Raw genomic sequence first — 26,084 nt, 5'->3', positions numbered from 1 at the left:
ATTCATGCCAGGTACATGCAAGTGCCGAGCCTTCGCATGAACAGCTCTGCTATAGCAAATAAGCTTTTTTTTCCTCTGATCAGTTCGTAACTGATTCATGTAAGATTTTCACCTCTTCAATGAAACTGGTGCATTAAAGGGCAAGGGTTAGACAATACTCCAGACTTCAAGCAACCATGTTTCATTAATGTCAACTTAGGTTCTTGTCTTGAGGATAACTTGACAACAGGCCATGCTAGCAGCATCAAAAGCACGAACCCTACATGGACAAACAAACAAAAGAGTAAAAGAGGAACAAAAAACACGAAGCATTCACACCATGCACCAACTATACCTTCAACAGGCAGTGGCACACTGCTCATTCAGTGGAACAGTGCAGCCCTTAGAAAAAAAAACACACGCAGGCAGCAGATGCAGAAAGGCAAATTCGAGCAGTTGGTGATGGTAGACAACTGGTTTACCCGAAGGGGAAGATAGAATGTGCGGTGGTGCGCCATGCATGGGTGGTCCTCCCGAGACAGCATCTCATCTGGTTCCCCAGGCGTCCCTCATCTCCCCAGAGATACCAAATGAGATTAGGCCTCGGCAGGGTGCCAGTGCAGTGGTGTCTCTCTCTTCCAGTGAAGTCACCGTGCAGAACACCTTTCATTTTTCAAAAACGACTCCGTGCTTCAGAGACGAAAGAATGGCATGCTAGGCCAGGCTACTCACATTGCTGCTTGAGCGTCGCTATGACCTCCTCTCGACGATCCAGTTGCTGGCTAAGCCTCTCAGCAGCTTCGAGAGCATCTCTGCTTCCCTCCAGTTGTTCCTACAGGTTAGCAAACACTCAAAACATTGCTGGACACTCCTGCCCCAATTCTACTGTGCATGTTCTGAAAAGGTCCAATGAGGTAGCATCCTAAAGAAAAGACGTTCTTCTCTATTGAGTTCTGGTGTGATGCATGCAACCCAAGTGACCATGTTTGACTTCTGATGATTGCTACAGAAAGAAACATAATTCTGTTGTACTCATTCCTTGTTTTCTCAACATCTTGGTCCTTTGGCAGTGCTATTGAATTACATACCAACACCTTAAAGGGTCGAGTAAAACTTCAGAAGGCATTTCTGTTTGAAAGAAGCTATGCCCACTCTAGACTGACGTCATGAGACCAACGACCGGTGGTTTTGCCAATGAGTACTTGAGCTGGACTATGTTATTACTACAGTCATCTGAGGAGCTTTTCAGTTGTACCCAACCCCATGCCTCTTGAATGAGCTTGAAGACATAGCACAAGCGACAAAATTCATGGCAAATGTTGATAGAAGAAAGAGTCTTTCCTGCCCAGCTGTGGACACGTACCTGCTTCTGAGTGACCAGTGAAATGAGCTGCTGAGACTTTTCCCTCTCCAAGCATAGCTGTGACTCGTAAGAGGAGCGCAGCAGCTGAATCTCTCTGTCCTTCTCTGCAAGTGACAGTTTTTTAAAACCCCAGTGAATCAAAACACGCAGCTCAGGTTCATCAACACAATGAAATATAATATGACTTAAGAGCAGCTATAGGGCAGTTCTAAAAGCATCGAGATGCTGATACTGCAACAGAACTTCGTGTCAACGGGGACCATCTAAATTCCCCAATAACTGCCACAAGATAAGCAAATGTATTTTTTTTATACACACATTTGCGAGTTTTCTTACAGAAAACCAAGAGGATCAGGATTAAAGGCACTAGCATGACTGAGACACTGACCCCAGAACAATCATTGCTATGCAAAGCAACACAACTAAAAAAAGAACAGTACAAGCACGTGCCCCCTCCCCTTTTCCACTCACACACACACACATACACTAAAACCTGGTCATTAAGAGAAATACTAAAATGAAACACGTTAGTCAGTCTGCAGGGGTAGCATAAGTAACATAAGGTACATATGCAATATGAGTAACATCAGTAAAAAAAAAAAAACAGGGGTTGTGTGCTCAAGCTGACATGTCAGCAATGTGAAAACTTTGCCATTAATCAAGCATAAGTACGAGCATGGTCAGTGTGGCCAAATCTTGTCAATAGTACTGTACAGTGGGCTCCACTACACTAATAGGTAGCTAGAGCTCTGACCTTACTTTACATTTCTTTATATTTTTGAAGTTTATCTAATAACTTCTCATGTGTAAAATAAAGCTGCAGTTCAGAAACAGAAAAAAAAAAGGCTCTGATGTCATTTTAAGAGATACCATGACAAATGGACAACGGAACACCTCGAATGTGATAATTTTTTGGCTAAGTGTTCTGTTCTTGCTAAAAATGGTAAATTTGTAATTACAGAAGGCTAATATAGCAATCTACGTAAACTTACTACTATCCCTTTAAAAGACTAGAGGTGATGTGTAGACATTATTAATGTCTACATTACCAGTGACAAACTACACTTTGAGCAATGTTCTCTAGTGAGCTCTTGCCGAACAATTGCCATGTAATATACGCCTTCAACATTTAAACAAGCCCGATTTACCGACTGAAATGCAGGTGTATGCACTCGCTGCACCAATAAAATAGAATGAGAACTCATGGCAGCCAGGATGAACACAAAATGCGGACGTGACCTTGAATAAAAGGCACACTGTGGGCAAACTTAGATAAATGGGAGAAATATGCTAGGTAGACGGGCTGTTCGAGACCGAGTTGCCCCTCGTCATTACGGCGAGAGGCCCGAAAGTTTGATTTCGAATATCACTAAGCTCTGTGTGCATATCTCCACTAATTTCATTCAGCCGACCAACGTTGAAGTAAAGCACCCCTGGATACCAACCTGTCTGAAAGTGGTCCAGCACCGACTGTAGGTTGGTGAGTGATGCTTTGCTGTGGCGCAGTTCTTCAGCCAGTGCCGCCTGCTGCGATTGTGCCTGGGCCAACTGCTGAACAAGGTTGTCCACCTGCTGGCTCGCCTGTTCCCTGATTGCAGACGGTGAAATTATGTTAGAAATTTACTCAAACAAAAAAAAAAAAAAACAACTTATTTGCTCAATATCTGAACAACCATGATTGTGCTCTCATACTATTTACAGGACGTACAATAGCATAGAAAAGAATGTGCATGAGACACACATAACGCTGACTGACAACTGAGGTAGGTGAGCAGAAGGAAAACAAGAAAAATGCGCACACAGAACATTAGTGCCAGCAGAAAACTGCCATGCATCCGGTCAGGTACCTTGACTGTGAAATATGACGCGAGCCAGTTTATCGAGAAAACTACAGTTGACTCTCGATAATTCAAAGTCGCTTTAATTGATATTTTCAGTTAATTAAAAGTCAACAAGTGCTCCCATCAATTTTGCATGCCCTCCTATGGGAAAAAATGACCGATAACTTGAAGTTAAAAGCCTGTAATATTGCTTAATTAGAAGTTATTTTTCTGTTGAAAGCCTCAAGGTGACAGTTACTTTTCAAAAAAGTGCGCAATTTTTCATGTGCCAGGACCACTAAGACAGCTGTCAAACCACGCTCTTGTCACTATTGCCATGAACCGCGGCGTCACAGTTAAAGGGATACTGAACGAAAATTAGAAAAACTGACGAAACTTTGAAATTTCACTCGGAAGATGCCATTGTTTCGATAGACACAGTTTATTTCCTGTATTTTTGAACAGTTGGCTGTACTTTTGATATATTGTGAGCACACAGCGGCTGCTCACGAGCGCGAGCAGTGACGTCAAATTTACCAAGGCGCATGCAGGATGCACATGTTCTTGTCCTCCTCTTCCCTTTTTCCAGCTGTCCTTTCACTCCACTCTTTTCCTTCCACAAAAGCGCTCGCGCTTAGTCCCAACTGGAAGCATTGTTCGCTGCTGTTGCTGTTCATACCGGTTCAAGGAAACAAAGTAGAAGCTGAGCGAGTCTAGAGACACAGCCAATGGCTGGCATACTTGGCTTGCCAGTTTCTGGTGAGTTTGACATCACTAAACGTCACATCCTATAGTTCACGGCACTGCCGCTAGACGCAGCAGTTTGTGAAAAACGCGTTACATTTATTATTTTACCGTTGTTTCTGCTTGGAATGAAGGTTGTCTCTATCGATTTCAGGATCCAATCCATCGATTTGACTGAAAGTATTGGCGGCAAGAATTTCGTTCAGTATCCCTTTAATAAATCTGCCATCTTGTTTGCTCAATGCAGAGGCATGGCATTATTCACATGGCAAACTAGGTGATTGTGAGGCATTGTGACGTGTTGAGTGCTTAAGCCGCACGCTGAGCTATGGTTGAAGTTACAACAGCACAACTGGACGCTGGTGGAACAGCGTCCAGTTGAATTTTACAACAGCGAAACAACAACCAGTCGTCGCACAATAACGACTGGGTCGTCCAATGCTACAACCCATTACGAAAGCTTCTTGATCACCTATTAACTGTGGTGCATACCCAATTCAGGCATAATTCCTCCTCATCGTAAGCCACTGCATGAACAATTCGCACAAAATTCCTTGCAGGCGTATAGCGGATACCACGCTTCTCAGAAGAATGACAAAAAATAGCCCAGCGAATGCTGGCCTACTACCCAAAAATATTTATATTAATGCTGCAGTGGGTAATCAAGCAAGTGTGCTTGCAGCAGTTACCCAATGAGTGCTTGAAAAAGGCTCTGAAAGGCCGTTCTTCTAGATTTTGCTGCGACTGTGCTGTTCTTTCCGCGCAGGCCTGTCGTCTTTTTTAGCACCTCACCATGATGATTATATAACAACACACGCTACTGGCTGTCATTCGAAAAAGCAACAGGTAAGCCAGTCTTACGTGGCATTTTGAGCTGCAGACTCGGACACACGTGCCCACTCTTCCAGTTTTATGAGACGGCTTCGAAGACTTTCTTCTCGGGCCTCGGCCTCAAGTGCCTCTCGAGTGTAGCTTTCTTCCATCTAGATGACACAACACCAAAAAATGAGCTCAAAATGTACACAGCTACGCTAAAAAAGCACACCTGAATGAGATGAGTCCGCAGCCGCTCGAGTTCCTTGCTCAGTTTGGCCTCTTTCAGTTGCAGCTCATGAACCTACCAGTCATCAGAAAGAAAGTAAAACAGCAACCACTGCATTATAATGGCCATAACCTAAACAATCTGGTAGGTTTCTATCAGATTTTCTAGAGGTTTAATTCAAACAAGCTAGGCAAGAAATCTGGTTGACCGAAACTCCTATAGCTGCCCAGATGCAAAAAAACATCACGGAAACAGCTGCCAAGAAGACAAAGCGTGACCTGTCCATGTTAAGCACTCGAGCTTTATTGTAACATGATAGGTGCCTCTTATCTGGCTGGCACGAAAGCAACCATATCGTAACTGCATGTACTAGCACAGCTAATCACGTTTCACATAACTCAATGTTCTGTTTTTTCATATAATTTTGATAGCTTGATTAAGAGCCTGCACTCCTTGAGAATTTCCCTGCCTGCAAGTCAACCCCTCATGTATCACATGCAAGCCATACAAAGTAATGGACTACAATATACACGCTAATAAGTTGCAACTGCTGCACTTTGCAAGATTTGCAGAAAAAGACTGGTCTATTAGTGACACTGGTATATAAGATGCACCTATCCAAGCTTCCCTGGCATGACATAATGCAAGCTTGCATACTCCAATATAAAAAACTGCACTTGTCCACATCCGGGCTCTAAGTTTGCATAAAACGAAACCTTCAAGAGCTGCAAATTCCAGCATGGAAACTTCATTAAGCTGAGGAAACAATATTTTCTGCCTCTTACTGCACAAATGCACTGCCTGGGCCACAGTGGTTGGCACAGCTTCTATGGCGTGGTATGCGACATTGGCTAACTAAACAGTCTGAACACGCATGCAAACAAATGCAATAAGGCAACCAGAACTGAAGCATGGGAACTAACATCCACGAGGTTGCACCAGCACATTTTGCATTATGCATGTTTATACTGTCAAAAATGCCTAAACTTATGCCTAAAGCTAAGCCAGACTTACCTGCTTCTGATACTGTTCTGCTTGTGTCTGCCAGTGTTGCACTGAGCTTTCAGAAGATTCTGGTTGTGTATGCTCGAAGCGCTGCACAGCACTCTGGAGCTCGACTATCCGCTGTCGCAAAGCAAGCGCTTCCTCCCGTGCAGCAAGGAGGGCATTGTTTTTCTCTTCCAGCTTCTGCGTCGAGGAGTCCACTTCCAGGCGGAGAAGCCCCAGATCGAGCGTCAGTTTGTCAACTTGCGCTAGCGCATCGCTCAGCTCCCTGTCCTTCTGCTGCAGGGCCACCTTGAGATGGCCCTGTTCTTCATCAGCCAGGGCAGCTCGCTGAGCGAGAGACTCGCGTTCCTCAAGCAGCTCCTGCAGATGCTCCTGCTCGACCGGCGAGCACTGACGCAGAAGCTGGAGCAGCGTGGCGTTCTTCTGCTTCTCCGCCTCAACTTCTAGCTCGCGGTCTCGGACGAGCTGCGAGAGGTTGCGCAGGGCCTGCCGAGTCAGCTCGACATCGTCGCTTTCCTGAACCACCTGCTGCTCTCGACGTAGCTTGGCCGCCGCCTGCCGCTCCTGAGCAATGACACCGAGCAGCCGATGCACCTCGGCCTTGAGCGAACTGCTTTCGCGCGACTTCTCGTTCATCACCGACAGAATGCGGTCCTTGTCTGCCTGCAGGCTGCGCAGTCGCTCCTCCATGCTGGCCGTCGTAGTAGAGGTGTCCTGCGCCGCGGCTCCGTCTCCTTCCTGACGCTCACCAAAGACGCCATTGGCCGTAAGTTTCTCCAATTTCTTTTCCAGCTGCTGCTCTCGAGCACTGTGACTAGCGAGCTCTTGCTCCAGCCAAGCACACTTCTCCCTAGCTTCTTTGAATTTTCTCTCATCATCCTCCTCGGAACTTACCGAGTGCTGTTCTTCTCGAGACGTTTCCATATCTACTTGAGTCTGAACACCAGTTGAAGACGCAGATGTAGTGACACTTTCTGTCTCAACTGATGCAGTTCTGAGAGACGTGGAGTCCGTTTGCGCAGCTCGACTAAAAACTGGCTTTAAATACTTCTCGAACTTCTTCAGCTCCTCGGCTTGTTGGCGGTTCTCTGCCTCAAGCTTTGTTTTTAAAGCCAGTAGCTGCGCAAGGGCCTCCTGCACAAAAGTGTGACAGCAACGGTCACTTGAAGCAAACATATTGATAAATGGAGCAAAGAAATTCTTGCTATTTGGCAAAAAACAGTCATCTAATAATATGAAGAAACAGGGCTGGTCAATTATAATGTAGTACCTGATTCTGACGGTCCAACTCAACGAGGCTCGTTTCCAGCTGTTGTTTTTCTTGAAGCAACTGCTCGACGCACAGATCATGTTGCATGTGATCTGAAATGATGGATCATGATGTGCCGCTTACAAATAGTCATACTCGAACCAATGGCATGACATCCTAAATAAGGCAATGCGAGTCCTCACCATCTGTCTGGCAGGTGTCATCTTTTGAGTCTGCAAGCTCGTGAGAGTCCATGCTCATGGGGGCATTCGGTTTGGGCACTTGCAGCTCAGTGCCAGACTTTTGCAGGGATGATGGTGCATCATCTTCAATGAATGGGGAAAGATTTTTTCTCAGTTAGCTCCCTTCGAAGGAGGCCTTGAAACAAAACCAAATCACTGCTGCTTTGAAGTAAATTAAAGAATAACTGTGCAGGAATCACAGAAAATAGATTATTAGTGTGAGCGAGTAGCCAAACACCTTTAGGAAGCTAATTAAATTATTACAGGTTTGATGCATTTGATTTGTTTTTACACAGAGAAAGCACACAATGTTTCATGGCAGAACTGAGCAGAGTTAGAGCTCTTAGCCATCACGCGACCTCAAAGCTCTCATGCAAGAGCATGCACACATAACTAAAGCATGTCTCCAATGGAGCCAAGCTCTACTTTTGCATTAACACACACCGCATATCCCCGGGTATATTACAAGATATGGCAAAAGATTTATTTTACCACTCCAAGCTTTACCATAACATATTCAGCATTGAAAACAAGTGCGCCCTGGAGCTCCGAGATATTAGCAACACCTTCTGCAATGGTGATAAAAAGAACAACCACCAACCAGAAGAACAAGGTAGGAGCCTAAGAAAAGTACTCATCTGGAAATGCAGTACATCAGTAAATACAATAATTAAACTAAACATACTATTGGGCAAACATAACTTCTATCGCACTTCACATGTACTTGCATATTTGTGATGTGCCGCAGGGTACGACAAAAAACCAACAGACGACACAGAGTGATGCACAAACTAACAACTGCTTTATTTTGATCGCGAACTGCCTTATGTAAGAGGGAGGGGAATTTAAGGCTAGAAAGCAGAATACAAAAAAGAAACATATCCGGGTCAGCAACATTGCATACGTATTCCATGACACGCTTCAGTGAAATTGTTTGACGCCCAGATATGTTTGTTTTTTGTATTCTGTTTTCTGCATGTATCTTTTCCTTTCCTCCTCTCTCACATCTTTTGTCTCCTTTTCTTCTGTCTTTCTATTTTCTCTAATAATCTCCATTTATTCCTTCCCCACTCTACTTTTCTATCTTTCTTGCTCTTTCCATTTCTCTTCTTACTTTATTCCTTGCTCTCTATTTCCCACTTTCTTCGTCTCTTTTTCCTATTGTATACGTGGTTTTTACTAGCATTACGCGAAGTGCAATAGTTTTTTTTTTTTTTTGCCAATTATGATAAGTGCTCATCATCAAGGTACTTGAAGAACAAAAGGAAGAAGAGAGCGTAGACGCTCAATATGGAGTACACAAAGCGACGACAACAGCATTCTACAGGACACGACAGCCTGGCCCCCTAAAGTACTCCACACTTAAAAAAGAGAAATTGAATTATGAGAGCGAAATATTCGCCTAGCCGAGATCCACAATGCAGACGTAGGTGAAACACAAACCTTCGGCCAAGCGTCTCTGGAGCAGTGCGAGCTGCCCAGCATGATGACTCTGCAGGGCAGCCACCTCTTCCTGCCGCTCAATGGCCGCCTGGGAAAGTGCCCGCTCGAGCTCCTGCAAGACAAATTCATTCAAGGTTTCAGACACACATGATGTGATAGCCATAACAGTCACCTGTGAATGCCAATCAAATCCATAGTCTCACAATCAAAACCATGTATTTACCACACTCAAGTGTGGGAAGCTTCACAGTTGCATGAGCATTAACCCTTTCACGACCGTTGACGAGTATGGCTGTCGTAAGCTTTTCTAACAATATGACAGATGACGACTCTGTTCGACATCAGCAAAAACTGGTGCCACATGGAACCAATGACAACCATACACGCTGTAGTAGCTGTGTTTTTCGACGCTAGATGGTCCCACTTGTTTTATGTTTTTCTTTTGTTTTGTTTTTTCTCGATAAATTTTATTTCTCCTCCTCCTCATGTCTCTCCGTTTTCACAGCTTTGCCGCTTCTGATATTGTGCATGCTGTATCGTTTTATGAGACTAGAGAATTTAAAAAATATTTCATTAAAGTAAAGGTGCCATTTCATTCAGATAGTAACTCTACAAAGTGAGCAAAAAACTTATCAGTAATTTTGGCATGTTTTTCAACTTCCAGTCATCAAAGGGTTAAATAAACACGGCCCATGTTGTCCTGCTGTGGATCTCAAGGCTCAACTGTCAGCAACATTTTAATAATCTATATCAAAGTACATGTTTACACAGCCTAGCTGAGCGAAAGCAATACTAGGCAGAGGTATTTTAATATGAGCATGTTAAAGAGCTTGTTTCGCAGAAACTTTGGTATCGATGTCTTCGGTTGTAATGAAAACTCAGCATTGTCTGCGAGCTGAAATTCGATATAGTTGCAAATAAAGACATAGTGAAAAAAATTTTCAACTGCAGTGGGAAAAAAACCCAGAGCTTCTGTGTCGCAAAGGTCACAGAGCCACACCCGTGCTTGAGATAGCCTTGAAAAAAAAAAAGTATATGAATGTATGTAGTGCGAGCAGTATCGTAAAAGCATGTAATAATATTTCACAACATGGCACCAGGCATCAAAATATGTGAAATGCGCAACAACTTTTTGGTTCTAAGGCCCACCAAATATAAGGTACACAGGCCATACAAGTACTTCTCTTCCTGCAATCTTAGTAATATTATGCACTGATAAGAAATGCACGAGTTTATGAAGCTTAGAAAAACATTACCTGTAATTTAGTTTATAACTGAAGTAAACTAACATTGCCATTATGAAAGTGGACAAAAAACAACTTACAGTCAAAAACAGGTTTTAGATTACACATAGCCAGGAAAGTTAAATAGAAGAATGCAAATGGAGGTTAGGAAATAGAGAAGAGCTAATGTTATTAAAAAAGAAAACGCCTCAAGCAGAATGTCTGGTGCAGTAGCAAAGCAAGTTGTGGGTCGGCAAGTCTTCTCTAAGATGCATCATGTTCATACGTAACAAAAGCTGAAATAGCACAAAAAAGCAAAACAGCTGTTGCATATTCGGCAACTTCGGTTCCCTGGTGAACGGTCAAATTTTCTTGCCTAAACCGAAGCTCAGCAAAGAGAGTGTCACAAACTCCCTGCATGGTTTTAGACTACAACATATTAGTGTACCTCAAAAGCTATAGTTTAACAGACTCAATGTGGTTGAACAATTGTAATACCTTAAATTTAATACACTGGCTGCTGCATAAGTGTAACAACAGCTGCAGAAAATATGTATTCTACGCCTGACTATCACACACTATAAAGAACAGGAGCTCACTTTCAGACGCAAAGGCAGCCAAGTCCAACGATGACTTACCTGGATGCGATTGCTGTGCTGCTCCAGGAGCGAAGATAGCTCACTTTCTTCTCCATTGCTGACCTGTAAAAAAAAAAAAAAACAGCTGTCTTTACTAAGACCATAAAAGCTCAGACATTAGGCACATTTTAATGGAACTGGGCGTTACACCCACACCTGCGTTCAAGAGCGCCAGCAGCTGCTTGAGGGAGGGGTATCAGAGGGAGGCCGGCTGCTTTATCGCGCTTCCATATCGGCGGCGGAGGAGAAAGTGTGCACCGATAAAAGGCCAAGTGGCACTCCACGAGTGCTGAGCAAACAGAACCCATTTTCAGCCACCCCACCTGTTGTAGGGTCAAAATGATGATGGCTCAATTGCCTTCTGCCCATGCTGTCCTTGATTTGTGCATCTCCATCCTCAAATTTGATAGTGTAATTAACAGTTCTTGAAGTGTAACGATGCAACAGAGACAAACGACACAGGGGCACGAAACAGGCAAGAACCTCACACATCGACAGTTTTTATTGAATTATGATGTGACCAACGATAGCAACTGAATCACAGTTGTTAGTGTAGTAGTTATTTGTCTGTTTTGAGCTCTTGTATCATTCGTTTCTATTCATCTATGCAGTACATTGTTACACTTCAGAGTGCCATATGAGCTAGCCCCAGTAAAAGCACTTACTTTAAAATGTAATTAGTAAAAATGAAAGCGTGGGAACACACATCAAAACTAGTTCCCATAGCTGACAATAATGTGAGTCCCACTCCAGCTAGAAAAATGTCTCCCAAGACCTATTTGAACAATACCTTGTTTCGTTTGTCTACACAATCCCATAGTGAGTACACTAACTCACGGCACAGTAGAAATCGTGGCTTGTAAGCCCGACTTTCGTACAAACAAGAACTGGGTAAATACAAGTGCCCCTTGTGATCCCAAGCCCCTACTTGCCCAGCACGATCTTCTACGAAGCATTCTACGAAGTAGATAAATAAAATATTTTTCAAAAAATGAGCCCTAATGCTCTTTTTCTTTCATTTTTTGGGTATTTTGACACTCACGCTTCTAGTTAATGTCACACCAAGTCTATAATTATGGGTAGCTCAGCAATCACAAGGTGAAAGACAAATATTAAAATGCAGTGTTTCTTCAATAATGCATCTGACAGCAGTATCACAAGCTATTACAATCGAGTTCAAGATAATCTAAACACAATGTGATCCACTTTTAATGCGAACCACCAGGTAGGTATTTGGCAACCTATTACAGCGTCCAAGAAAGCATGCAATTTTTTTAATGAACATCATCATCATAATCGTCAGCCTGACTATGCCCACTGCAGGGCAAAGACTTCTTCCATGTTCTAGCAATCAATTCGGTCCTGTGCTTTCAGTTGCCACATTATACCTGCAAAATTTTTAATCTCATCGCCCACCTGATTTTTTTTTTTTGTCCCCCTCTCACGCGTTTGCGTTCTCTAGGAATCCAGTCAGTTACCCCTAATGACCAGTGAATATCCTGCATATGTGCTACATGTTCGGCCCATGTCCATTTTTTCTTCTTGATTTGAACTATAATATTCTTAACCCCCATTTGTTCCCTGACCATGTCTGTGCTCTTCTAGTCTCTTAACTTTACATTTATCATTTTTCTTTCGATCCCTTCCTGAGTCGTCCTCAATGCAAGTTCAACCCTCTTTGTAAGCCTTTAATGCACAGATGGCAACCTAGTTCATCCTACCACTGTCTTAACAGAAAGTTATATTGGCTTTGTTAAAATCCATAGACCACCTGTGCAATACACCTGAGCAGCTTACTCAAAGGCCCCAGATTATGGCATCACCTGCACTTAAAACAGCCACGGCGCTAAAGAGCATACAGAAAGAGCATTTTTGCGGGAAAACTCACACGGATGGTGGAATACAAATGAGCAAGGCAGCAATTATTAACACACTAGCAGGCCAGCCATCCAGCTGGAGGCATCCCAGCATGCCGTCAACCCGTCAGGAGCTGTTGTTCCGACAGGACCCATCACACGGACAGAGACAAAGAGAGAACTCCGTCAGCAGCACAAGGTGCTCAGAGGTGAAAAGGTGACAGGCCTCAAACCGGCACTGACATCTGTCCATTGAAGCGCGGAGACTCCGTTCCGCCTGAGCACCCCCCAACCCTGGGGGCCACTCTCGTTGGTTGGTTGGCCTCTTCACTCGGCTGGACAGGACACCTGCTGCCTGAGGCACAACTGCTACGATCTTTGGCATAGTGTTAAACCAGCATTGCAATAGCAAACACTGTTTGAACAACCTATGCATATACTGCTGTAAATCAGTTGGCCTACAACGCTAGATTTAATGTCATTTGCAACTCAAGAAATCTTAAAAGTAAACTGTTCATAACTGCACAGTTTATGCAAGCTTCATTTCTGCATCATTAGCAAGGACATCAAGTGCGAAACTAGCAATTCGGCTTTGCCCTTCAAAAAGAAAGCCTTTTGCTTCTCTGGCTTGTGCTAGGTATGCACTTTCACCTTCTGCAAGCACACAATTCAAGTAATACGTGGAGCCAAGCAAACTCAAGCGGAGACAGGCCTTTCAAACAAGGAAAGAAAATCTGCAGCATCTGCAATTAAACAGCTCGAATTGAGAGGCTTAAAGGAAAAAATATTACCGGATGACTATCAACTGCAGGAGCAAATACGTAGAAAGCACTTTTGGAAGCAACACAGGAAAGAAAATCTGCAGCATCTGCAATTAAACAGCTCGAATTGAGAGGCTTAAAGGAAAAAATATTGCCGGATGACTATCAACTGCAGGAGCAAATACGTAGAGAGCACTTTTGGAAGCAACACCGAGCAGCAAAACTGATGAAACAGGAGAGAAATCGAAAGTCATCAACTCCAGTTGAGGTCAGCTAGAGGACACAGCAGTGGGGGCGGAGCTTCGAGGGGAAACCCAGCACACGCAGAGAGCAACGAGAGTACATTTCTGCCCTCCCACTACTGCAGCTCTGTCATGTGTCACATTGCTCGCTCTTTGTGCTTCGCATACATGATCGGCGAGTCAGAAAAAGAACAAACTAAGCAAAAGAGCTTTCTCCATTAGTTTTTTCATGTTCTCCATGCGGCCTATACAGTCATGTGGCTCGAGCTTCAACCACCTGCGGATTTCACATTGTGCTGAGCCGTTCTGTGGACCAAATTGGATGCCGTATGACACGGCACTCTGTGCATGTGTCCTGCTGAAAAGTGAAACAGCAAAAGAAAAATGAAACGAGAGCAGGCTGTTTCCAGGAAGCGAAAGTTAGTACGCAAGCTCGGAGCCGACTGCAACAGCAGGCAGACAGGAAATGCCACAACCAGGGCGTCACACAGAAAGCAGCTACAGCCAGAAAGCAAAAGTTGCAGCCCAATGAGATATCCTAGAATAAAAGAGGGCACCTAAAAAGGAAGGGAACAAGCCTGATGCTGCCCGACTGCATTAGCTGGGCACCAGCGGCCATACTTTGGCAAATGAGCATGCTATTCTACAGGAGCATTGCCAGAATTTTTTTGGAAGGAGGGCAGTACTTTATGTATGTTTCCACGCGTGTGTTTGTACGTGTGCGTGTATATGTAGGCAAGAAGCAAAACTGAAATTTTTTCTTGGGGAGGGGGGAGTTGAACCCCACCCCCGAACCCCCCTTGGCTAAATCCCTGCTTACCGACGCAGGTTGCAACATGGTTGTCGGTCTTTGTTTCACAACACAGTTATTGTTGGTCGATTTAATGACGACATCACCCGCATATTGTGGAAGCCGAACTTATCTACGCACTTGGTGATTTATGCATTGGCAAGCCACCGTAGCATTGTCACCTAAGGAAGTCGGTTTCCTGCGTTCGCGGTGATACGCGGTATTATCTCTATTACCATTTCGTTTAGGTAAAGTGATCCCACGAGCTGAAGCCATAATGCCTGGCCATAATAGTTTATAAGCGGTCTACTATAGGAAATCAACATGTCGTTGCTAGTAGAGCTGTGTCCATACGTGCCTTCTTGTATTCGAGTATCTTTTTGCGCTACACCGAAGGTTTTCAAATGAACGTGCTTCCAAGAGAATGGACCGACCAAGGGCTGACAAGGTTGGTCACACATGTGAATGTCCAGTGCATGCACGAACTGCCTTGCTTGCACACCCGAGACGCGACGCTCAGCGACCCGCTTTTACAGCGCACTAGAAAAAAAAAATGGCGTCCGCAATAAAGCGTTTTACAAGGAACCGGATAAGCTTAGCAGGCGAGACGTGGGGCGATAAGCGAAAAATGCTGGAAGAAGGTGCGAGGGGTGTAAAAATTTACGAGATGCTTGATAAGCGTCAGCGGCGGCTTGCTTCCCGTCCTCCTCCTTTCGTTTCCGCTCGAATCTATCTTTATTTGCGCCAGCACGCGCAACGCCGCATCCTTCTTCTGAGCTCCGCAAGGTGAACTGCAGCACGTCCTTGCGCACAGCGCGCTCGACGTGCTCCGACAAGCCGACGGAGTATACAATAGGGGAATCGTGAGAGTTAATAAAGCTTACTCGGGAGAAAGTTACACAGGCGGTTAGATAAATAGCGCTTGATCTATAACACGAAAAAGACTGTCCCTAAGGTTACACACACACACATACATATATATATATATATATATATATATATATATATATATATATATATATATGAACGCTCAGCTACCGACCCGAAAGTCGCGGGTTCGATCACTGCCACGGCATTACGATGGAGGAGGCCCGTGCGGTAAAAGAACACCACATGGTCCAAATTTTCGGAACCCTGGCACCCCTCTTGATCAAATCGTGGTTTGGGTAAGTGAAACCATAGATTTAATTATATATGCAGGTATAGAAGTATAAGCCTCCTCGGATACTTTGCACGATCCCGGGCACCGCTACAGATACAAGGCGCCATGTTTGTTCGTGCTGTGTATAGCAGCGCTGAGTAACACTCCATTCTTCTACGTGGACTCCATGTTCGTCCGTGCAAGGTGCGTTTATTCGCGCGCTGCGATTGGCGTTGGGTATGTCACGTGTTCGGGCGCAACATGGCGCGGCCTACAAGACAGAGTAGCATTTTGTTCGGTCTTCTACGTCACCGAAGATAAAAGCGGCTGTTATCATAGAGGTATTGGCACACTGCTAATGAATTCCTTGCTGGCAGGGTGTGGCCCCTTTCGCGATAAGCAGGTCTTCCTTTCACGCCGCTTGACGCGGGAGTATCGACACGCGGAAAGCGGCGATTCTTCACTGATTGACTGATTGATATGAAGGGTTTAACGTCCCAAAACCACCATATGATTATGAGAGACGCCGTAGTGGAGGGCTCCGGAAATTTCAACCACGTGGGGTTCTTTAACGTGCACCCAAATCTGAGCACACGGGCCTACAACGTTTCCGCCTCCATCGGAAATGCAGCCTGCCGCAGCCGGGATTCGATCCCGCGACCTGCGGGTCAGCAGCAGAGTACCTTAGCCACTAGACCACGACGACGGGGCGATTCTTCACTGTCACTCGATCATAGTTGCACATTGCGTAGTGTAACGCGATGAAATGATCAAATCGGCTAATCGAGGTAACCGCAACGTGCCGATCGACCACGGTAAGCAACTTCCGCAGTGCGCTAAACAGGCGTCCCCTGAGGAAAAGGGCATACTGACAAAGCAGGCGCTGCGCCGTGCTCCCTACCGGGTTGCAGAAATTGGGCGCCTTCTTCTTCTAACCACCACCAAAACGACAAATAAACGCTACTCACCACCGCAGCCACCACGAAAGTACGAGTAAGGTGGGGCCGGCTGTCAGGATGCGCTGACGAGCCGCTGTTCTTGCATAAGTACGACGTCGGATTAACGAGTCTGTATCGCGAGCTTGTTCGGTTATATATAAACGGCAGGAAGGACAACAAAAGCTACGAAAACAAGGCACTGCATTTGAAGCCTCTCGGATTCCGAGCGACTTTTCTGAATTATCAAGCTGTTCAAATGAAGAACGGAAATCAAACTCGTGACCTCAGCCATGCACTGAGGCGTGCCGCGTTTCCATCATGGCACAGTTTCATGATACGACGCGGTAAGCATTATCTCTCGCTGTTTCAATGAAACACCGAGGCCGCGCAGAAGCAAGTGCGAAAAAATGTATTCCTTCAACGCAGAAAGCGACCAAGCAATGTCGCCCTCTGCATCTGTATTACCAGCAGCGTGGCATAGGGCAAGGGGTCTCCAACTTTGGCTAGCGGGCCGAAGCCACGAAATTAAGTCACCCTCGAAGAAGGTTAGAGCAATGGGAGGGAGAGGATTGAACGAATCAACGCCGATTCTCAGGGTTCTTCCTCCACGGTTGTTTGAACGCACTATAGCAGGGGCGTTGGCAGAAATTTGTGTCTGGGGTTGCACCTCGAAGGGGGTGCAGGGCAGGCAAGTGTGGTTTTGAGTTATGTATATCGCGGCGGAGAAAGCTTGGGGTACGCACTGTGCTCTGCATCCCCTGGCAACGCTACTGACACACGGGTGCCTCACGAACAGAATGCTGGAGGCCAGTCAAGCCTGCGTAGCAGCTCACGATGATGATCGTAGTTCCCAGCCTGTTTTTCCGTCCAGGACGGAGGCCTCTCACAGTGATGTCCAGTTACGCGAGCTGATATCATTTCATTCCTGAGAAATTCCACAGTTCGTCAATCCATCTAATTATTCTCGACAGCGTTTTCCATTCCTTCGCAATATTAATAATAAATTAACCTACGATACTGCTTAACGCGAATTCTGAACGCAGCTTCGTGTTGAGACAAGGGCAACTATGCTTGAAGTCCTGGCTTGCCACAAGTTACGCTATGAATCGGTTTTTGTGATGTGGGACAGCACGCACTACGCGTTCGAAAGGTATCAGGTTCACTTTTCGATGAGCATGAAGGTTTATGGCTGACCACTCTGCAGTCGGTGGGAAGCATTAAACCACACACTCGTTGCACAATTAGCACCGTGTGGTGGCTGGTTGTTTTGCGTACTCTTCTGACGCGCTATATTGCATGGGTTAAGGCGATTCCCTGCCCAACATGGCGCATGTATAGGGTCCTCTGAATACGAGTTTCGGGCACCAGCGTGGCGCCGCGGTGGAATACTCGACTGTCACGCTGAAGGGTTCAAACCTCGTTCCATCCCGCGGCCTTTTTTTAGATTTTTTTAATGCCCATTAGCTACGCTACCGACGGCGACGCCACTCAGCGCAGGAACGGGCGTCTAACGCTCTAAAACATGGCACGAAGACAGCCAAGTGCGGACCACGTGTTCTTGAGACCCCCGGCATAGGATGCAGGCCCACCAACGTCGCGCATTGCCTGCCCCTGTGGCGGGAACGTCCCGGTAAACTCAACGCATGCGCAGTACGGCGAGCTGTCGGCAAGGCACTCTACTGAAATCACACTTGGGACCCAACATAACGGCCATTTCCTTCCCCAGTGTCCCAATAAAATTAGTGTTTATATTCCTACAAAATATTCCCTGTTGAGTTTCCGCAGCTTGCAATAATCTTTCTTCAGACAGATCGAGTGAAGCCCGTTGCAACGACAATGCGATGTCACTGGTCATACGTAGGTGACGAGTGCCAGTACGCAAAAATTTTGCAAGGTATTCAGTTGTGCCTCAAAAATAATAGTATAAAGATTTAAAAAAAAAAAAACGCCGCGCTTCGGAGGTCTTCCGCCATGCATTGACGAGGCGGTGCCTTCTGAGTGTGGCGTATATTCAGGGCCGTGTCCTCCCCGACGGTGAAGCGATCTTCTTGCAGCCGAGTTGCTTCATGTCCAACATGGTGATTTACACGGTCAGCTCAACAACACAACCGTTGCTATTACGTCACTCGTACAAGTACTCTGATGAATATTAGCTATGCTGTAAACAGTCCATCAGTCTCTATTTTCCGTCCAAACGAGAGACAGTTATTTGGATGCATTGAGCTACTCAGAAATGCATCGAAGAAGAACGGCTATTTGGGCTAGTTGGTTGGAATTCATGGTAATAAGGGCTGCAGCGCGAGCACGAAGGTGCTAGAAGAAACGTGAAACGAAAGGCGAGGCAAGGAAAGAGGTGTTGTCCTCTTTGCTTTCCTTGCCTCGCCTTCCGTTTCACGTTTCTTCTAGCACCTTCGTGCTCGCGCTGCAGCCCTTATTACCATGAGCTACTCAGGTTCTATCCTGGCTGATCGGCGCAAAGTACACGTTAATGAACGTCCAATCGTGAAAACTAACGCGCACCGCTCACTGGAAGGCGAAATCAAAGAAGGGCTTCTCGAATGTCCGGATGTGAGGGGAGCAGCCAATATGCTTTGCAGCTCACACGACGATATAGGATCGAAGCCAAATTCATGCGAACGCTACTAGTCGCCTCTCGGGCGTGGAAGAAACGTCTCGCAGCCCACTCGACTGCAGAGCGAGCAGCTGCGACTCCTCCATTGTTGCCGGCGAAACAATGCGATGGCACGGCGGTTGGCTCATATGTGTGACGAAAACTTTCCGACATTTCTGTGAGCACAAGTGACACGTTTTGCGGACGAATGCTTGCGTCGTCGCGACCCGATCCACACTTGGCCCACCTGTGCGATCGCTCGGCGCGAAAATGTGGCGCCGCACGCTCCCGACGACCTTTCGTAGTGACGTCAACAAGCGGCGATGCCTTATGACCCAGACGGCTGGCCACAAATACGGCACAGAGGCCAAAGTATAAGGGCGGTTGGAAAGCCCTGCAGCGAAAAGCCGGCCACGTGCAATGTGCAGTGGGTAACGCGCGGGACGGCGAACGCGGCCGCCGTTTCGTCCCCGAATGAGTTACTCTGTTCGTCGCAAGAACAATGACCAGTGCGGCTGAAAAAGAAGTTAAGCTCACCCTCCGTGCCGTCGGTTCGGGGCGGTGGCCGTCGGCGTAGAAGCGTCCGCTCCCGTCGGCGTCGGCGCGGCATCTGTGGCCTCCGGTCGCTCGCTCGCTTGTTGTGTGCTGCCCTCCCCCGCAGCGCCGCCAACGTCGACGCCACCCGACGGTTTCCGGCGAGCGTCAGAGACCCCGCCCAAACAACAGCGCCCCGACTGGGCCGCGTTCACGCCCGACTCCGTGCCTCTCCAACTCGGTACCGTCCCGTTATTCTTCACACGATGCGTAAACGCAGTACCATGCGTAACTGAAAGCTCTTCCATTTCTCAAAGGGTGCCCCGAGCGCTGCAATCGCTAACTGCCGAAGAAAGCTGCGTCCGAAAATTCTTCCTTGTTTTAATAAAAAGTACGCTTAACTGTAAAACTAACCAGGCGCTCGTTAAAATTTAACAGTATTCCCAGCACATACAGTACAGATATCATTTAAAAAACAACAACATTGCAACATCGACAAGCGTTCACGCATGTCATACTGCATGTAGCCAATAGACAAATAGTTTTGTTGTTGTTGTTGTTTTCCTCTGCAAATGGCTCGTACCCAAAGGAGGGGATTGGCCGATTATAAGGTGAATTTGCCCGATACTTTCAGCATAGCGTCATTCCTAATAAACTTTTGTTATTTAATTCTGATTTGAAATGCCAATTGCAAATTAGCAAAAAAAATAGTGAGACCGTAATTGAGCAAGAAAATCGTTTAGTCGCAGTGATGTATTCCTGAACGGCGACTAAAACATCCCTGTGGCTGAAACCCAGTGTAGAGGCTCCAAATGAAAGATCAGGTTGTGATAATTGCAAGCCCAGTTTTTAAAGAGCTGGTGCTACGTTTTGCCTGAATAAATTGAAACAAATAGTTTCAAATACAAAATGCTACCTGTGAAACTTCGTCGTAAAAAGAAATTGGTTGGCATTCACACAGCGCAGGAGAGGTGAGCGACGCGAGGTGGCACTCATACACTTCTCTAACTCTAGGTTAACAGCTAGGTGGCGTTAGCCGCCGCCCGATCTAAAGGGTACAGCCACATCAATCCATCCATTCACCCATCTGCACATGTGAATAAATAAATCAAACAAAAAGTTTAAAAGAAGGCGAGTCTTTAAAAACGTAAAACATTCCTTTATTTATGGCAATCTCCACTCTTTATTATTATTATTATTATTATTATTATTATTATTATTATTATTATTATTATTATTATTATTATTACATGGCAAATGTCAGTCGTGGGTGCACCAAACACACGAGGCAACGTTTTGTCCAGTGAATATATCTTGCGAATAAAGCGAGCGAGGAAACAATGCTTGGTATGACAGTCAAATTAGGACGCAAATATTTATTTTAGAGTTACGACCACAGCATCTTCGTGGACGTTCCTTCAACGTGTCCCTTTGGATGTTCCTTCATGTACAAAGACAATCTGCTTCAAACGCCGCGTGACACTGTTTTCAATATTTCAGCTCGGTTTGTGTGCTCTAGATATAGAAGGCGGGATTCAGTAACTGATATGCATTTCCGATGGAGGCGGAAATGTTGTAGGCCCGTGTGCTCAGATTTGGGTGCACGTTAAAGAACCCCAGGTGGTCTAAATTTCCGGAGCCCTCCACTACGGCGTCTCTCATAATCATATGGTGGTTTTGGGACGTTAAACCCCACATATCTATCTATCTATCAGGAACTGATATGCTAAATTCATGCAATTTAGAATCACTGGAAATTCGAAGACGGAAACAAAAACTTTAAACATTATTTCGTATATTCCAAGGGATATTCAAAATACCTAAAGACGAGTACATATGCCTTCCCGGAAAACGTAGCACTAGATTGAATCATGATGCCCCCACTGAACCTTTCAGCGCTCGCACTGACATCTTTCGGTGGTCATTTTCCCCAGATGCTATAGAACAATGGAATTCTTTACCCCCAGCATGTTATTAATAGTACCGATGTGCAAACTTTTGACAGAGAAATTGATGCTTATTTTGGTAATGGTTGAAGTACTGCCCATTCTGTTTTCCTGTGTTTATTGCTTAGTGGTTTGTACTCATATTGTACTCCCTCCCTGTTATGACCCTCAAGCGAGGGTTGACAGTATTATTAAATAAATAAATATTATGCGTAACAAAACAAGCATGAACGTAACTAGACTGTTGACAAAATGCGAATAATTTGTCGGGGACCCGACAGTATCGCTGTCTTGCCAGAAAAAAAAAAAAGAAAAACTGGGGAGGGACGAAGCATGCATTGTTTTCATTTATCGTGAATTCCGGGCTGCGTGCCGCATTATCATGTGTGATTCAAGTGTTCTTGGGAGCATAACTACTGATCGCTATAGCGTTTTCTGACCATGCTCAATGCTGCAGGGCTCCTTCAAGGAATAACGTGCCACATGGGTCGAAAATGCAGCGACGAAGATTACGTCATCACGCGGGCTTTGATGAGATGAAATCGACCGATACATTAAATCGCCCGAAAGGGAAGGAACCAGGGGAGTACATTTTCAGTGGGGCTCGTTTCTTTGTTAGACAACAAATCGAATAAGACGTACAATTAGGCCAAAAAAGCCACAAGGATATCTTTTTTAACTGTAGTGTGTTAATGATTATGTAAACTGAAGAGAGTTTTAAGGGGTCGTGAAACGTTTGCCCAAAATTTTAAACTCAGCGTCTATTCTGAATCCCGCGGCCGTCCATTCAATACTGTACCTCGACTCGTTCCATGGTCCGAGATCATTTAATACCTACAAAAGCACAATTTCGATTCCTCAGACCGCGTTCCCCGCAAGTGTACAGCTCCAGTACGTCACCTTAAAAGAGTACTCACATGACCTTCAAATATTTTAGGATTGTCGAGGGCCAGTCAACAGGCTCCGACTCCCCCTTCCCCGCCCCCAAAGAAGCTCGGCAATTCGCAGAGTAGACCGCGGCGATCACGTTTTACGAATCTTACAGCGCTGCGCGGCGCGCAGAACCCCCATTTCCAAAAAAACATTCCCGCGCTTCTTTGCTACGCCTGACCAATCCTCCTTTCACGCGCAGTGACGCAATGTCACCGATCGGCCACTTGAAGCACGCAGCTCGTCGATTGGTCTAAACTAGCCACGAGCACGGGCTACGCCTTCCTCTACTTGGGGCGGGAGAGGGGTGGCGAGGCCACGCGTAAATTTGAAACCAGCTGGAACATACGTTCTAACCCCTGTAACTTCGTTGTTATAGCACGTGTTCGCAAAATTTTTGCGACAGCATGTTCACAAGGCAAAAGTTCACATATTTCTCTTCATAACAATCTTTGAACCTGCGGTGGCTTGGAAAGCATTGCCTATATTTTAAATACCGCTATCTAAAAGGAAAAAAAAAAAGACTAGGTTTCAATACCAAGGGAGCAATTTCTCCGTGACGTGTCCTGGCAGAGCGACGTCACGGGGAGATGACAATTAGCGACGTGTCAGATTGGCCATCGCCTCGTGGTAAACAACGATGCCTTCAACGACTGCGGCTGCATGCAGGACGCCCAGTTCGCAAAAATAGTGGAACCTCGTCGGAACAGTGTTCATGGCTAGCCGATACTCAGCGACGAATACTATAATGTAAAAAAAAAAATAATATTTTATACGTGTTGGCCGACTCTGGTGTGTGGAGAGTGTTAACACTGCATAGCGAGGAAATGAAAAATGTCCCTTTTGCGATGTCTCAAAATCGTGTCAGTATTCCCCTAAAAACACCAAGGCTTGTTTACTATACCGCGTCACCGCGCATTACCCCGCAGGCTTTCTTTGTAAGTGCACCCAAGCAATTTCCCGCTCGAAAGTAGCACAACCACGCATGCACATGCACTTGCGCTACAGGTCACCTAAAAGTAGCAAGCATAAAAGCGAAGCCGTGCTGACGCAGCATGTTCAGATTCGTTCATCCATCAGCGTTACGGCAACGCATGGGCGAAGACAAACCAAGGCAGGGCTGTTCGCACCCTTTTCGCACTCGCGAACGCGGTATACGTTTTGGCATCGACCTAACCCACGCTGGAGCAAAGCACACAATTCGTGCTCTTCAAAATAAAAAATACTACACCATTATTACTGTTTTTATGAACAACTGTCAGAACAATATTCGCGCTATTTTACTTGAAATCAAAACACGCACGTATAGTGAGCCTCAAATCACCTTTAAAAAAAATCGTACGTCGTCAAGATGCTCTCACAACACTGGCTATGAATGACCACTCGTCTACGAATGATGTCCTTTTTCCTGACAGATAAATAATTGATGTCTCAAAAGAAATCTGTACTCTTCTTTTTTTCTTTTCCCTGGAAGCACACGCGAGACAAACCTCGAGGTGAAAATATTGATTTTCAACAGCTACACAGCACGCAGAAAGTGGCTAAAAGAAGGCATGCAGCCAAGTCATGGTTCTAACAAAGAATTACCACCCCGTAACATTTATCTGTCAATTCGAGGAGCAACGAGCTCTCTTTCTTATCTCGGCCTTATCTTTATGAGTCGGATTAAAAGGTCGTCTCGACCTCCCTCAACTAAGCCAGCATGTTCGAGCGTTTTTTTTCTTCGCGCCGCACGGGAAGAAAAAAAAAACACCCCGCAAGACCAGCAGCAGACTCGACTCTGCAGAAGCTTCAGTAATAACAAAATGAGGTGACTGCTGCGAGCACCCTCCTCCAGGTTTTGAGCGTCGTCATCGAACAAGATCACGCGGCGGCAATCAGCAAAAGTGCGGCCACTCGAGGCAACCCATGGCTGCGCCCAATTCGCGTCCGCTCACATGGCCTCGTAATAATATGGCTGCGCATTTGATTGCAGAGTGGCCAGGTGCTAGCGAGCTAACGGGCAAAAAATAATCGCCACAAAAGAAGCCCATAACGTCTATGGGCCGACTTTTGCGAGTGTGCACAAAACAAGTGGGAAATTAATTAATTTTCCCATTCTTAGTGATACTAGAAAAGTCACTCAAGTACGAAGAGAGGGGAAAAAGTCATGTCAATATGTTCCGAACAACGAAAATAAGCGCATGTAAACGAAAGCAGAATACCGTAGCCGTACACTTGAAAGGTCGGATAAACGGCGATAAAGCCTCTAGATTTCTCCCTCTAGGAACTTTAGGCGATGCCATCGGGCGGACCCGAGATGAACCAGGCAAGCATAGACTCGTCATTGCAGAGACCAAGTGCATTCTACTTTTCCGGTGGCACAAATTCGCGGCAGCGGGCTAAAATCGACTGAGCTTACTTCCATTTTTTCCCCCTCAATGAGTACGCCAATAAGCATCTTAAGATGTCGGTACTAAAATTCCCAGACCCCCCCCCCCTCCCTTCTTTCTCGAGCGCCACCGACGAATCTCATTGGCTTACGCCCATTTTCGGCAGCCATGTTCTTCCTAACGCTTTTCCAACGCCAGGTGAAACGCGGTTCCCGCTCACTAACGAAGGGGAACTGAAGAGAGGAGAGAGACGCGACGCATATGTACTTAGACATACGTGGCTTGGGGAAAAAAAATAGAACTGCCCGTGAGAACGAGCCCGTAGTCGAGGCAGTTGTCGGTACTTTTGTAACCCGGTATTCTGTTGAACCATCTGCGTAAGCCGCAATGCCGGATTACACAGAAACCCACAATTGATGACTTTAGTGTGTCCCGCACTCCGGTATATCGGGATGCCGGAGAGCGTCACGCCGAATACCGTTGTAATGGGCTCTTATAGTCCGTACCGCCCAAAGTGCACCCGCAATGCCCGCGCGGCACTGGCCTCCACATCTGCGTATGCACGAAGTAGAAAGTCCCCGCGTTTACTGCCTAAAACTGAAAAAAAAAAAAATGCAGACAGAGGCAACAGACAGTGCCGGCCTCGGAGTAGCTATTTTGTTTTTTTTTTTTTTTTTAAATTGGCTCCTTGACTCGGCTCAAGGCGGTAACGGCTTGCAACCTCGGAAGCAACGGGACTGCAGGTCGGGCTCCTATCTTGTAAACGTCCGTAAGGCACGCGCGTGCACAGTTCACACCCAGGCTGCGTTCCAATTCTTATCTAGCACGTAAACAGTCTATAGCGCAGACAGCTTGGAAGACAGCACCGAGCCCATGCTGTCCGAGAAATGGAACACGTCTAAGACGGCGTCTACGCGACGAGGCGCCACCTAGCGTCGAGAAGAGAAAGCTAAAATAAACAAACATAACTGTTATTTTTTAACCTGTTTCGCGTTCAAATCTTAGAAAAATTGAGCGTTACTCACATTGAGCGCTTGAAAAAGCATCTGCTTCAATGCAGACAGAATTTGGGCGATGTTTGAGTTTTCCGAGCAGTGCGCTAAGTCGCCATCTTGTTTGGACAGCAAAGTAGCCTGCATCGTATTTGTCTACGATGCCGTCTTCACGGAGCTGTCTATTTTGCCGGCTACGTGAGAACTGGAATGAGACTTG

At 45.8% G+C, this 26,084-nt stretch overlaps 1 protein-coding gene across 2 annotated transcripts in view; it reads right to left on the bottom strand.

Annotated features, from left to right (window-relative positions):
* LOC142790845 (uncharacterized) overlaps positions 1-26,084 on the bottom strand; it is a 73,033-nt gene that overhangs the window by 5,098 nt on the left and 41,851 nt on the right. The window contains exons 1-11 of one of the 2 annotated variants that reach the window (XM_075885376.1): positions 12,686-12,900; positions 10,752-10,814; positions 8,891-9,002; positions 7,409-7,531; positions 7,227-7,318; positions 5,963-7,090; positions 4,952-5,023; positions 4,768-4,889; positions 2,788-2,930; positions 1,343-1,446; positions 712-811 (exon numbers count right to left, since the gene is read on the bottom strand). In XM_075885376.1, the coding sequence (XP_075741491.1) occupies positions 712-811; positions 1,343-1,446; positions 2,788-2,930; positions 4,768-4,889; positions 4,952-5,023; positions 5,963-7,090; positions 7,227-7,318; positions 7,409-7,531; positions 8,891-9,002; positions 10,752-10,814; positions 12,686-12,763 (2,137 nt within the window). In that variant the 5' untranslated portion in view covers positions 12,764-12,900. Of the gene's footprint in view, positions 1-711; positions 812-1,342; positions 1,447-2,787; positions 2,931-4,767; positions 4,890-4,951; positions 5,024-5,962; positions 7,091-7,226; positions 7,319-7,408; positions 7,532-8,890; positions 9,003-10,751; positions 10,815-12,685; positions 12,901-26,084 lie in introns of those variants that run through there. The other variant, XM_075885375.1, reaches the window with a different exon arrangement.

This window comes from Rhipicephalus microplus, unplaced genomic scaffold (genome assembly GCF_043290135.1).
Source record: "Rhipicephalus microplus isolate Deutch F79 unplaced genomic scaffold, USDA_Rmic scaffold_133, whole genome shotgun sequence".
NCBI lineage: Eukaryota > Metazoa > Arthropoda > Arachnida > Ixodida > Ixodidae > Rhipicephalus > Rhipicephalus microplus.
Note: the sequence above shows the minus strand (reverse complement) of the source record. Positions and strands in the feature narration are given on the sequence as shown.